At 44.7% G+C, this 14,128-nt stretch overlaps 1 protein-coding gene across 2 annotated transcripts in view; it reads left to right on the top strand.

Annotated features, from left to right (window-relative positions):
* EDEM3 (ER degradation enhancing alpha-mannosidase like protein 3) overlaps positions 1–14,128 on the top strand; it is a 127,056-nt gene that overhangs the window by 49,350 nt on the left and 63,578 nt on the right. For both annotated transcript variants that reach the window (XM_040359803.1, XM_040359804.1), the window contains exon 9: positions 698–795. In XM_040359803.1, the coding sequence (XP_040215737.1) occupies positions 698–795 (98 nt within the window). The remainder of the gene's footprint in view (positions 1–697; positions 796–14,128) is intronic.

Genomic DNA, 14,128 nt, shown 5'->3' with positions numbered 1-14,128 from the left:
GTTTTAACTACAAAGACGATAATTGTCTACAACAAATACGTAATTTTAACTGGCATATATAAAATGTTTTTTTTTTTTTCCATGTACAATACTTGCCTTAATATAATTTTTTGGTATAATGTTGTAGATATATGCATATGTCTGTTGAAACCCACCCCTGAAGAAAGTTGTTTACTTTGAAACACGTTGGATGAAAGACAACATCTGCTTCTATGCTTGAATATTGGTGTCTTATTACAGATTTGTATACATTCCAATTCATGTTTTTAACCTTTTTTTGTTTGTGGTTTTTTTTTCTTCCTTCACAATACATTTTTTTTATACAGTGAAGTGATGACACTTTATGGTGTGTGCCTTTCCTATTTAAATAGATTTTCACAATAAGGCCATTCTTTTTGTTTGAAATTTTGCTAAATACCAGTAACTTTTTATGCTTACTATCATAAATATTTCAAACCTGTCTTTAAAAAAATCATACTTAAGTACAGATATATATTTAAATATGAAATAGCATGTTTTATTTAAACCAAATATTAAGTCTTGTATTGGTACATACAGGCCCTCTAGTTTGTCTTCTAGAAAACTGACATCAGAATAAGCAAAAGTTCTTCATAGATGGTTACATTGTTTATGACCTGTTGTCTACACCATATTTTCTTGTAAATGTTTATAAAAAAAATGTATTTTCTCTTTTAAGACAGCGGTGTGGGTGCAGGAATAGATTCTTACTATGAATATTTACTGAAGGCCTACGTACTGCTGGGTGATGACAGCTATTTGGAAAGATTTAATACAGTAGGTGGAAGACCAATTTTAATGCATCATTGTGTAACATGGCAATCTAGCAAACTGCATATACAGTATCTCACAAAAGTGAGTACAACCCTCACATTTTGTGTAATGATTCTATTATATCTTTTTTTATGTGACAACACTGAAGAAATTACACTTTTCTACAATGTAAAGTAGTGAGTGTACAGCTCGTATAACAGTGTAAATTTGCTGTCCCCTCAAAATAACTCAACACACACAGCCATTAATGTCTAAACCGCTGGCAAGAAATAAGAGAACACCCCCAAGTCAAAATGTCCAAATTGGGCCCAAAGTGTCAATATTTTGTGTGGCCACCAACATTTTTCCCCAGCACTGCCTTAACCCTCTTGGGCAAGGGGTTCACCAGAGCTTTACAGGTCGCCACTGGAGTCCTCTTCCTCTCCTCCATGACGACATCACGGAGCTGGTGGATGTTAGAGACCTTGCACTCCTCCACTTTCTATTTAAGGATGCCCCACAGATGCTCAATAGGGTTTAGGTCTGGAGACATGCTTGGTGAGACCATCACCTTTACCCTCAGCTTCTTTAGCAAGGCGGCGGTCGTCTTGGAGGAGTTTGGGGTCATTATGTTGGAATACTGCCCTGCTGCCCAGTCTCCGAAGGGAGGGGATCATGCTCTCCTTCAGTAGGTCACGGTACATGTTGGCATTCATGGTTCCCTCAATCTGTAGCTCCCAAGTGCCAGCAGCACTCATGCAGACCCAGACCATGACACTCCCACCACCATACTTGACTGTAGGCAAGACACACTTGTCTCTTAAAAATGTAATCAAGCCATTGTAGCCCGATTTTATGAAAGGGTCAGAACTTCAACCAGGATTTCCAAATATTAGGCTTTTGCAGTCACGGATACCTTAACCTGTTCCCGCTGGCCATACACATATATGTGGCCAAATAATAAAATGTTAGTCTCATCTGACCATGGGCGGGAGAGATTATTTTCTATACCTACTGTATGTGTGCACAGAGGTGACAGGTGTTTATTTGTATTTTCTTTTATCATCCTTTTCACCTCTATGATGGCATTGGGCAGGTGATGGGTACTCTTTTTGGACTATTAGCCCTCCAATGTTCCTGCCCTATTCTTCAGTGCATCTGTACCTGTCTTTTGGCTTTTCATAAAATACCAGGATTTTAAAGGCTGTGAATCCGAAATGCTCAGAGATCAGTGCTTCAGGATTTGCATCCCCAGACGTAAATGGGTAATCGATTTTCCCTAATCTCTTTCTGCTTGCCATCCTGGCAGTGTTTGCTGTGGTCCCAGGCTCCCTGGAGTAGCAGGAGAGCCTGGGAACCACAGAACAGGGAGTCTGGCAGGGGGCCAGGGGGTGCCACCACCAATAAGTCACATAAAAGTGATTGGATGGATCTACAGCTGCCCAAATCGGTTGTACAGAAAAGTCAGGAGCAAGCTGAGCTAAACTGAAACAAGCTCATGGTTGCTACTGCAGCCATTAGGTTGTTTGTAAAGTGGTTTAACCACTTAAGACCCGGACCAATATGCAGGTAAAGGACCAGGCCCCTTTTTGCGATTCGGCACTGCGTCGCTTTAACTGACAATTGCGCGGTCGTACGCCGTGACTCCCAAACAAAATTGGCTTCTTTTTTTCCCCACAAATAGAGCTTTCTTTTGGTGGTATTTGATCACCTCTGCGGTTTTTATTTTTGCGCTATAAACAAAAATAGAGCGACAATTTTGAAAAAAATTCAATATTTTTTACATTTTGCTATAATAAATATCCCCCAAAAATATATAAAAAAACATTTCTTTCCCCTCAGTTTAGGCCGATACGTATTCTTCTACTTATTCTTGGTAAAAAAAAATCACAATAAGCGTTTATCAATTAGTTTGCGCAAAATTTATAGCGTTTACAAAATAAGGGATAGTTTTATTGCATTTTTATTATTTTTTTTTATTTTTTTACTACTAATGGCGGCGATCAGCATTTTTTTTTCGTGACACGTGGCGGACACGTCGGACAATTTTGACACATTTTTGGGACCATGCTATAAAAATACATTGTTTACTGTGAAAATGACAATTGCAGTTTGGGAGTTACCACTAGGGGGCACTGAAGGGGTTAAGTGTGACCTCATATGTGCTTCTAATTGTAGTGGGGTGGGGCTGGACGTTACATAGTTAGTCAGGTTGAAAAAAGACACAAGTCCTTCCAGTTCAACTACAAACCACAAAGGTGTGACATCATTGATCGCCTTTCCCTATATTAGCAGACGATCAATGACAGCGCCACGGTAAAGAACGGGGAAGGTGTGTTCCCGCGGCGGCGCGCACCCGCGACCCAAGGCTGGGCATTAAAAATCACATACAGGTACATGTATTCCCTGTTCTAATCTCGCCCCCTCTTCACCCTATATACTTACCTGGGTCCTATCTTGATCCAGCACTTTTTCTTTGTTCCTCTCCTCACAGGACACGGAGACTGGAGCCATTGGTTCCTGCTGCTGTCAATCAAATTCTGTGAGGTGGGAACAGTGGGCATGGACAAGGCTGAGCTGCATTGAGTGTCTATGGACACACACACAGCCCAGCTCGGGAGTGTTCCCACAGGTGTCCTCGTAGCAAGTGGCTTACAATGGGGACACAAATAGAAAAGAAGGATCTGAGAGCGCCATGGAGGGACCACAGAAAATAAGGTTTTGAGTCGCTCTGTACCATTGCACACAGCAGGTAAATATAGTGAGGGGAAAAAAAGTATTTGATCCCCTGCTGATTTTGTAAATTTTCCCACTGACAAAAAAATGATCAGTCTATAATTTTAATGGTAGGTTTATTTCAACAGTGAGAGACATAATAACAACAAAAATATCCAGAAAAAACGCATTTCAAAAAAGTTATAAATTGATTTGCATTTTAATGAGTGAAATAAGTATTTGGTCCCCCTATCAATCGGCAAGATTTCTGCCTCCCAGGTGTCTTCTATACAGGTAAGAAGCTGAGATTAGGAACACTCTTTATAGAGCTCTCCTAATCTCAGCTTTTTTCCTGTATAGAAGACACCTGTACACAGAACCAATCAATCAGATTCTAATCTCTCCACCATGGCCAAGACCAAAGAGCTGTCCAAGGATGTCAGGGACAAGATTGTATACCTACACGAGGCTGGAATGGGCTACAAGACCATCACCAAGCAGCTTGGTTAGAGGGTGATAACCGTTAGTGCAATTATTCGTAAATGGAAGAAACACAAAATAACTGTCAATCTCCTTTGGTCTGGGGCTCCATGCAAGATTTTGCAAGTTTAAATGATCAAGAGAACGGTGAGGAATCTGCCCAGAACTACACGGGAGAATCTTGTCAATGATCTTAAGGCAGCTGGGACCACCAAGAAAACAATTGGTAACGCACTATGCCATGAATGACTGAAATCCTGTAGTACCCACAAGATCCCCCCTGCTCAAGCAAGCAAGCACATGCACAGACCCATCTGAAGTTTGCTAATGAACATCTGAATAATTCAGAGGAGAACTGTGTGAAAGTGTTGTGGTCCGGTGAAACCGAAATCAAGCTCTTTAGCATCAACTCAACTCACCCTATTTGGAGAAGGAGAAATGCTGCCTATGACCATGAAAACATCATCCCCACCATCAAACATGGCGGTGGAAACATTTATGCTTTGGGGGTGTCTTTCTGCTTGGGGGACAGGACAATTTCACTGCATCAAAGAGACGATGCACTGAGCTATGTACCGTCAAAGCTTGGGTGAGCATAACATTCTCCGTGGCTTCTTCAGACCCATTCCATCTGTCTCATGGGCTCAGGGTGAACTTGCTCTCATCCGTGAAATGCATAGGGAGCCAGTAGCGGACCTGCCAATTCTGGTGTTCAACGGCAAATGCCAATCAAGCTCATTGGTGCTGGGCAGTAAGCACAGGGCCCACTAGAGGACTTCGGGTCCTCAGGCCACCCTTGTGAATTCTGTTTCAGAGACATTCACACCAGTGGCTTGCTGGAGGTAATTTTGTAGGACTCTGGCAGTGCTTATCCTGTTCCTCCTTACACACACAAAGGAAAAGATGCTGTTCCTGCTGATGGTTTAAGGACTTTTTACGGCCCTGCCCCGCTCTCCTGGAGTAACTGCCGGTCTCCTGCTGGGAGACACAGCAAACCATCTGGCATGACACATATTTATATACCATCATAGAGGAGTTTGACTGCCTGTGAAACCTCTTTAGAATCCAGGTATTGTCTCGTGCTACCAGTAGTGACACTGACCTAAGCCAAGTTCACAACCATTGGAAATGATGAGTAGGGGGGAAAAAAATGTCAGTGCCACTTGTAAAACCCTGTTTTTGGGGGTTGTTTCATTTTTAAGTTTCAGCTGCTTTTATGTCAATGAAATTATTAACAACCCCCTCTGCTACTTGACTGACCAGATCAATATCCCAGGAGTTTAATTGACCTAATGCTATTCTCTGATTAACCATTTCCAGCCCAAGGACGTCATATGGGGATATCTGAATGATGCATGCAGCTGCAGGCACCATTCAGATAACATCTTTTAGAGCTGGCGATTCTGTGTACCATATTAATGATCATAGCTGTGGTCCATCTTATAGGCGACAGGAGGGGACACCCCCTGCCGCCCTCCAGTGCTTCTCCAGGCTCTCCTGTGCCACCAGGGACCCGGAGAAAGGATCCGCCACCGGATGAAAAGCATAGAGATAGTCACCAGTCATCTCTGACAGTTGGTGACCTGGGCACGATGTTATTACGTCACGTCCCTGCCGTGGTTGTAAACAAAGCTGCAATTTAGGCTGAAAAGCATGTCAGATCTTTCTGGTGAGTGTTAAATTTGAGAGGAGCGGTGTCACCTGGTGCGGTGAAGGCCTGTCATCTCTTCTGACAAGATCCCATATGAACACCCTATAGGAATACCAAAGTCTTGTGTGTTTTTTTGGACTCTTACCACTATTCAGTGTTTATTCCTATCACCATCAAGCGCGGCTTCAACCTATGAATTACATGTTATGAACTTCTTCTAGGGTTGTTTGATAGATGTATATCTATATAGATATATAAGAGTGAGAGAGAGCGAGTGATATATATCTCTAACTCTAACCTCTAATCTCTATCTCCCCTTGCAAAATTTGATTTCTTGGCCATTTTTTTTAGAGAGTATAAATGATAACACAAAAGCATTGCTTTCACTCATGGTTAGTGTTTGGCTGCAGTCATTTATTATCGGTCACCTGTGTTTACTCTTTTTAAATCATAATGGCAACAGAAACTACCCAAATGACCCTGTTGTTCAAAAGTTTACACACCCTGGTGTTTTTGGCCTGATAACATGCACACAAGTTTACACAAAGGGGTTTGAATGGCTATTAAAGGTAACCATACTCACCTGTGATCTGTTTGCTTGTAATTGGTGTGTGTGTGTGTGTGTGTGTGTGTGTGTATAAAATGTAAATGAGTTTCTGGACTCCTGACAGCCCCTTGCATCTTTCATCCAGTGCTGCACTGACGTTTCTGGATTCTGAGTCATGGGGAAAGCAAAAGAATTGTCAATGGATCTGTGGATCTGTGGGTAGTTAAACTGTATAAAACACAAAAGAGATCTAAAAAGATATCCAAGGAATTGAGTCAATCGGCAGTGTTTAAAGTCTAATCAAGTAGTGGAAAATGAGGGGTTCTGTTGAAACCAAATCACGGTCAGGTAGACCAACTAACATTTCAGCCACAATTACCAGGAAAATTGTTCGGGATGCAAAGAAAAACCCACAAATAACTTCAGGTGAAATACAGGACTCTCTGAAAACATGTGGTGTGGCTGTTTTAAAATGCACAATAAGGAGGCATTTGAAGAAAGATGGGCTGCATGGTCGAGTCATCAGAAGAAAGCCATTACTAAGCAAATGCCACAAAGTATCCCACTTACAATACGCCAAACAGCACAGAGACAAGCCTCCATCCTTCTGGCACAGTCATTTGGAGGGATGAGACCAAAATTTTGCTTTTTGGCCACAACTATAAACGCTACATTTGGAAAGGAGTCAACAAGGCCTATGATGAAAGGTACAACATTCCTACTGTGAAACACGGAGGTAGATCACTGATGATTTGGGATTGTGTGAGCTACAAAAGGCACAGAATATATGGTCAAAAATTGATAGCGAGATGAATGCAGTATGTAATAAAAAATACTAGAGGAACATTTGCATTCATCAGCCAGGAAGCTGCGCATGGGACCTACTAGAACATTTAAACATGACAATGATCCAAAACACAAGGCCAAGTTGAGCTGTCATTGGCTTCAGTAGAATAAAGTGATGGTTTTGGAGTGGCCATCTTCGTCTTCTGACCTTAATATCATTGAGTCACTCTGGGGAGATCCTAATCGTGCAGTTCATGTAAGACCGCCCAAGAATTTACAGGAACTGGAGGCTTTTTGCCAAGAGGAATGGGCAGCTTTACCATCTGAGATGATAAAGAGCCTCATCCACAAATACCACAAAAGACTTCAAGATGTCATTAATGTTTTAAGGGAGCAATACACAGTATTAGGCCCCTTTTCACACGGACGGATAGAATGGCGCTTTTAGCTGTGGAATCTCAAGTTATCTACCGCAGCTAAAAGCACACAATGCTTTCCTATGGCCCCATTCACACACTGCGTTTAGCTGCAGTTTCGTTACATGTGGTTTGGTGCAGATAAAAAACAAAATTGACTGCGTCCAGGAACGATTTGGCGCAGGTAATCGCGGTGCAGTGTCGACTGCATTTGGTATGAATCACGAGGTGGAACCCCACACCAAATTTTAAATAAAAAACAGGCATGGGTTCCCCCTCCAAGAGCATACCAGGCCCTTGGGTCTGGTATGGATTTAAAGGGGAGCCCCTATGCCAAAACAACGGCGTGGGTGTCCCCCCAAAAGCCATACCAGACCCTTATCCGAGCACACAGCCCGGCCGGTCAGGAAAGGGGGTGGGGACGAGCGAGCGCCCCCCCCCTCCTGAACCGTATTAGGCCGCATGCCCTCAATATGGGGGTGTGGGTGCTTTGGGGCGGGGGGAGCATCCTGCAGCCCCCCACCCCAAAGCACCCTGACCCCATGTTGAGGACAAGGGCCTCTTCCCGACAACCCTGGCTGTTGGTTGTCTTATCGGAATCCGGGAGCCCCCTTTAATAAGCGGGCCCCCAGATCCTGGCCCCCACACTATGTGAATGAGTATGGGGTACATCGTACCCCTACCCATTCACCCGGGGGAAAAAGTGTCAAGAAAAAAACACACTAGACAGGTTTTTAAAGTAATTTATTAGGCAGCTCCGGGGGTCTTCCGACTTCTTCGTTCTCTGGTTCTTTCTGCCTCCTGCCGGGCTCCTCCGCTATCTTCTTCCAGCTCTTTTACTAGCGGTGGGCCGATCTTCTCCCTTCTTCTGACTTCGGGGGTTTTCTGACTTCTCCGCTCTCTTCTGCCGCTCTCCGGTTCTTTATGCCTTCTGCTGGGCTCCTAGGCTATCTTCTTCCAGCTCTTTTACTAGCGGCGGCCCGGTCTTCTGCGTCTTCTTCCCTCTTCTTCCGATGTTGACTCGACGATCTCTCCCACTGTAATGCCGTGTGCTCGGTGCGCAACGATTTATATAAGCCTCTTATGACGCCGGTCCCATCATGCTCCAGGTGGTGACAACATAAGGGGCGGTATCACCCAGTGACCACGCCCCATGCCTATATATATTGTTGCGCACTGCACACCCGGCATTACAGCGGGAGGAAGCGCTGTGTCAACATAGAAGGAAAGACAATTACGGAGAAGACCGGGCAGAAGGACAACAGAGATGACGGAGAAGACCGCACTGCCGCTAGTAAAAGAGCTGGAAGAAGATAGCGGAGGAGCCCAGCAGAAGAAGACATCGGAGAGCGCGGAGACGAAACCGGAGAGCAGAAGAGACCCCCGAAATCAGAAGAGACCCCCAGGAGCTGCCTAATATGACTTTAAAAACCTGTGTAGTGTGTGTGGTGTTCTTTTTTTTCCTCCAGGTGAATGGGTAGGGGTACGATGTACCCCATACTCATTCACATGGGAGCCCCACCCTCTATTAAGGGGGTCCCCCGGATTCCCATAAGCCCCGCGACCCGACAACCAACGGCCAGGTTTGTCGGGAAGAGGCCCTTGTCCTCATCAACATGGGGACAGGGTGCTTTGAGTTGGGGGGGCCGCAGGGTGCCCCCATGGTCCTGGTATGCTCTTGGAGGGGGAACCCATGCCGTTTTTTTTTTTTTTTTTAATCGCATTGTACAAATGCAGCTGATCGCTGTGCCTGGAGTCTTGAATTTCACAGAAAATTAACTGCGGCAGAACAGCCGTCCGTGTGAAAGGGGTCTCAAGAACTGGGGTAAGCAAACTTTTGATCAGGGTTATTTGGGTAGTTTCTGTTGTCATTTATGATTTAAAAAGAGTAAACACGGTTGCTTGATAATAAATTACTTTAGCCAAACACTAACCATGAGTGTAAGAAAAGTTTTTGTGTTATTCATATTCTCTGAAAAATGGCAAAGAAATCATAAATTCTGCCAGGGTATGTAAACTTAATGAATAATTTTATTATAATTTTTAATTTATTTTTTGGTGCCACACAAACCTCAAAAGATGTGTATGTGTACCCTTGTATTGTTACCATTTTTTTCCATATCATTTTAAAGCTTGTAGTTTTGCATGAAAACGTTTTACCTCAATTCCACAGAACTTTTTCAGATCCATTTTACTCAACCATTTTTATACACAGTGCAGTCTTAAAGTATAACTAAAGGCAACATTTTTAGTTTTGAATACAGTGGAGAGGGATTAGAATGGTTGTGAGTTTTTATTGCTGTCTGTGCCCCCGTTGGGAGGATCCACCTATATTTGTCCTGTTTACCGCTATCATTAAACATGAAAGTAAAAGAAAATCGCAAATTTTTGGGTTGTGACCAGAAAAGTAATAGAGGAGAAATCTTCCAATAAGGACACTAGGAATTTCCTCAATTTGCTCTCACTTCCTGTTTGGCTTCGGGACAGGAATTGAAATCTCCAACGGGACATAGATGGCAAAAAAAAATTACGTGTTATCACCCTCCCTTACTCTATCCAAAATGTGTGTGGGTGGTGGGGGTTGGGGGAGTTTTGCCTATAGTTAGTTTTTTTAAGCCCATTAAAGGAAGCCTGTACTGGGAGAAATATGAAGGCTGCTGTACACTGCCTGAAACCGTGAATTGCCTGGTTTCAAGCATGCAGATCAGGAAATCGGAAGTTGCAACTCCCAATTTGCATAAGGTCCGTTTAACATATATACGCATTGGATGCGTTTTGTACCGCATCTGATTCCCATGACTTGTGAATCAAACATACTTTCTATGGAGCCGGTTCACATACGTGCGGTGCAGTGGCAGTGCGAATTTGCTGCAAATTTTAAAGTGTCCTTTGCATTTTCTGAGCACTGTGTTGTGATTCAGATGTGAATTTCAGGCTTATTGCCTTCTATGAGAGCGCATCTGAATTGCACATCTGATCAGTTTTGAACACTTACCGTATTTATCGGCGTATAACGCGCATCTACATTTTAAGAGGGAAGTTTCAGGAAAAAACTTTCTCTCAAGCGTCTTCCAGGACAGCCCATGAGACCTAGGGCTCCTCCTACCAGGACATGAAACACGTTAACCCCCACCAGATAAAAGGGCGGTCCTCCAGGCCCCATGCCAGTATTAGTGTTTCCTCCGGATGGGGGGTAACATGTTTCAGGAACCTGGTCCCCTAGGTCTCATGGGCAGGGGCTCTAATGACCGTTTTTAAGGGGCGTATGTGTGTTTTTTACTAACCTCCTTGCCATAGCAGTTTTTCCATGGGGAAGTTTTTCTGCTGCCTCCGCTTCTTTGTGCCTGGAGAGGGCCAGGACTGGGATGGCGTCGGGTCCCTAGCGCTGTTCGCAGCACAGGCTGCATGTCAGTGACTTTGTCTCCCGCACACAGCATGGCTGATTCGTGCTGGGAAACGTGGAGTTCACTAGCGCTGGAAGGGGCGGAGCCTCTGCGCGCCAAACTGGCTACAGGAAGATCCGGTGAGGGTCATTTCCGGGTCGCATGACGTCATCCGCGGGCGCCGGAGACATGGTTCCTGTCTCCATAAAACGGCGCAAAACGGGGGCTAATGGCTGCTGGTGAATTCTGGTAAAGACAGCACAGGCTGAAAGACTACCAGATGGACGGCATGGGCAATCCTGCGGTAATCGCTCAGGCAGCGGATGCAGTCCCCAACACCAGCACCTCTCAGGTAAGCTTGAAATATGTTTATGGTCACTGTTTTTTCTTGCTATCCTGGTGAAGGTTTTACCCCCCCCCCTCCCAATCACAGGATTTGGTGTTAGGGGACACATTTTCTTCTCCTGCACGTGGTGATGGAGCAATTTTGTGGCTTGGGTTACTTATGGGGTTGTTTATTTTTGTGTCTTGACAGGCCAAGACTCAGGACAAAGTCCAATCTCAGCCACATAAAAGAAAATGTGCGGTGTGCGGTAACAAACTGAGTTCCACTTGGGGAAAAACAGTTTGCCGCACTTGTATAGAGGGTTTAGTGAAGGATGACCCAGTGACCTCCTGTCAAAAGATGTTGACTTCGGTCAGGGATGAGCTGACTTCTACTTTTGGCTCATTTAGAGAGTTAATTGACAAATTGCAGGCTCCCCAACAGGGTACATCTTCAAAAAGAAAGGCTTCTAGCACCCCGCAGGTTAGTGTAGAGAGTGAAGACTCTGAGGCTGAAGCCAAATCTACTCATTCTTCTCCGGAAGACTCAGGGTCAGATACAGAGCCTAGGGATAGAGTATCCTCTAGGGGCTCAAGGTTCAAATTGTCTCTGGAAGATGTGGATAATTTGTTAAAAGCCATCTATACTACCCTTGAAATGGAGGAGGAGGAGGAGGTACAAATGTCTAAGCATGACCGTATGTACAAAGGTTTGCACAAAAAGAAAAGTAAAAACTTTCCAGTGCACGATTCCCTCCTTGATACAATCAAACTGGAGTGGGAGAATCCAGAGAGGAAACCTTTCTTTTCCAGTAATCTAAAAAGAAGGTTTCCGTTTGATGAGGATGCAGCGCTACCGTGGAATAAGAACCCAAAGTTAGATGCTCCTCTTTCAAAAGTTTCAAAGAATTCGGACCTGGCGTTTGATGACATGGGTACGCTTAAGGATCCTATGGACAAAAAATGTAATGTCCTCCTGCATAGAGCTTGGGATTCAGCTATGGGGAATCTCAAACCAGCTCTTGCCTCTACTTGTGTAGCCAGAAATCTGGAGGAATGGCTTACACAAATTCAAACCCATCTTTAAGCTGGTACTTCTAGGGAAGAGATTTTAAAATCCTTTCCTCTTCTTTTTAGTGCCGTGGGTTTCTTGGCGGATTCCTCTGCGGAATCAGTTAGAATGACAGCCACACGCGAGGATGAGGACGTGACGTGGCGTGAGTGAGGTGGGAGGTACCGGACGGCTCCATGGCGGCAGGAGACACACGCCGCTCTGAGGCCCCGTCAGCACCGCTCGTGGCCCCGCAGACTATAGCGTGAGAGGCCGGACGCTGCGGGGAACGAGCGGGCATCCCATCCCCGCCGGGACCAGACATACTCGGGGGTCCTTACATGAAGAGCGCCGGCAGACGAGTTTCTGCTGGACACGCTGCGCCGGAGAAACCGAAGCTGCTGCGCACTCAGCGCTGGATGAAAGGAAGCCGACTGGCAATCGGAGCATGCCGTGCGGGGTTCTCAGAAGCCCATAAGTCCACCGGAGACAAGCAGCCGGGCAGCGGTCCAGGAGGATAACCAAAGGGTCTGGTGAGGCGCTCAGTAGAGCCGGGTCTGATCAGGTCCCCCCCCCGTGACCCCCCCGTTTGGTATGACATTGCCCTCCAGAAGTATGTACACTTATACCCCATAAGGTGCCCTCTTATGTAAAAATTGGACAATGACTAGATGCTAGTCCTCTACTGGGTTTGTTATCCGTGACAGCTGCAATTGAAGGGAATATGAAGACAAAATGTAACTGAACTTTTAACTCATACTGGCATAGGATGAAGTAATAGAGGGAATATCTGAGGGGTATGATATCTGGACTAATTTAGTTCTCCACCTGTTGCAATATCTCTACACTGCTTGCTGTTTATGATTTACTTAAGAGTCTGGCTCCCTGTCCTTACTGAATAGAACTGTATGGAACCGCTTCGATTGGCTCAGGCTGGTCTGTGGAGTTAAATAAGAGGACAATTTAAAGGGTGATATAATTTCTGATCTCTCCTCTTGTGAGTTGCCTAAATGCTCTTCATATAGTTGAATTACCGACATCTCCGATGGCCTGGGCTTTGAAGAATTAGCGCTCTGAGGGAAAATTCATATTGGAGAAGGGTGGTCATAAATATATTATTTTCCTAGACATTACTGGTATAAGACGCACATGTGATTATGAGAAGCTGGAAAATCCCAGTTTTGATGAATGGGGGACAGTGAAAAGAATATCAAGACCCTTCCTCACACAAAGCATCTCCCTCATTCTCTGGAACAATTAGGACATATTGGGTGGCTGTAATACAGGAGATAACTTAGTAAAGACACTGTAGGTATTCTCCTTATAAGAGGAGAATCCGGTAGCCCCAGTAATCCTGCTTGAAGCAGTAAACGTCCTCTTTTCTGTTGCTCTGCCCCTGGCCCTCTCCCTTCAGTTCGGGGCCCCTGCTTTCCTTTGGCCTGCTCCTTATTAAAATATCTACTTGCTCAGGGTTTGGGTAGTAGTTAAGGGAAGGCAGGAGCATACACCGGTGAAGGAGATTGTGGGCCGATAAGGGGCCTAAATATATTAAAAAAAAAAAAACATTTCCAAACTGGGGAAGAGAATTAGACCCTCCAATAAAATGGATAGATCGACGCGGGGTGGCACTACAAAACCAATGAAGAATAAAACGGGGAATAGCTCCATACAGCAATATATGACTCAAGAAGGGAGCCTTAAAAGCCCAGGTCTCGCAAAAAAAACAGAAAAGAAGAAGATCGATACAAAAAAAGGTGTAGGAGCAGGTAGTGCGGAGAGCTCTATAGGCGAAACGACACTAGAAAGCGAGCAAGGGCAAAATAATGCAGAGGAGCTACCCCAAGATACACAGCCCCCTACAAAGGCAGAGATGAACGCAATGCTGTTGAGGATGGAAAAGGTCATGGAAAATATCATAAGGACAGAAATTAACAAGGTAAGAATAGACCTTGGAGGACTCCGTGAAAGAGTGGTAGAGACGGAAAAGAGAATAGAGGAGCAGGA

Source organism: Rana temporaria, chromosome 7, assembly GCF_905171775.1.
Source record: "Rana temporaria chromosome 7, aRanTem1.1, whole genome shotgun sequence".
NCBI classification, from domain to species: Eukaryota; Metazoa; Chordata; class Amphibia; order Anura; family Ranidae; genus Rana; species Rana temporaria.
The sequence above is the reverse complement of the archived record's forward strand: the minus strand, read 5'-3'. Positions and strand labels throughout refer to the sequence as shown.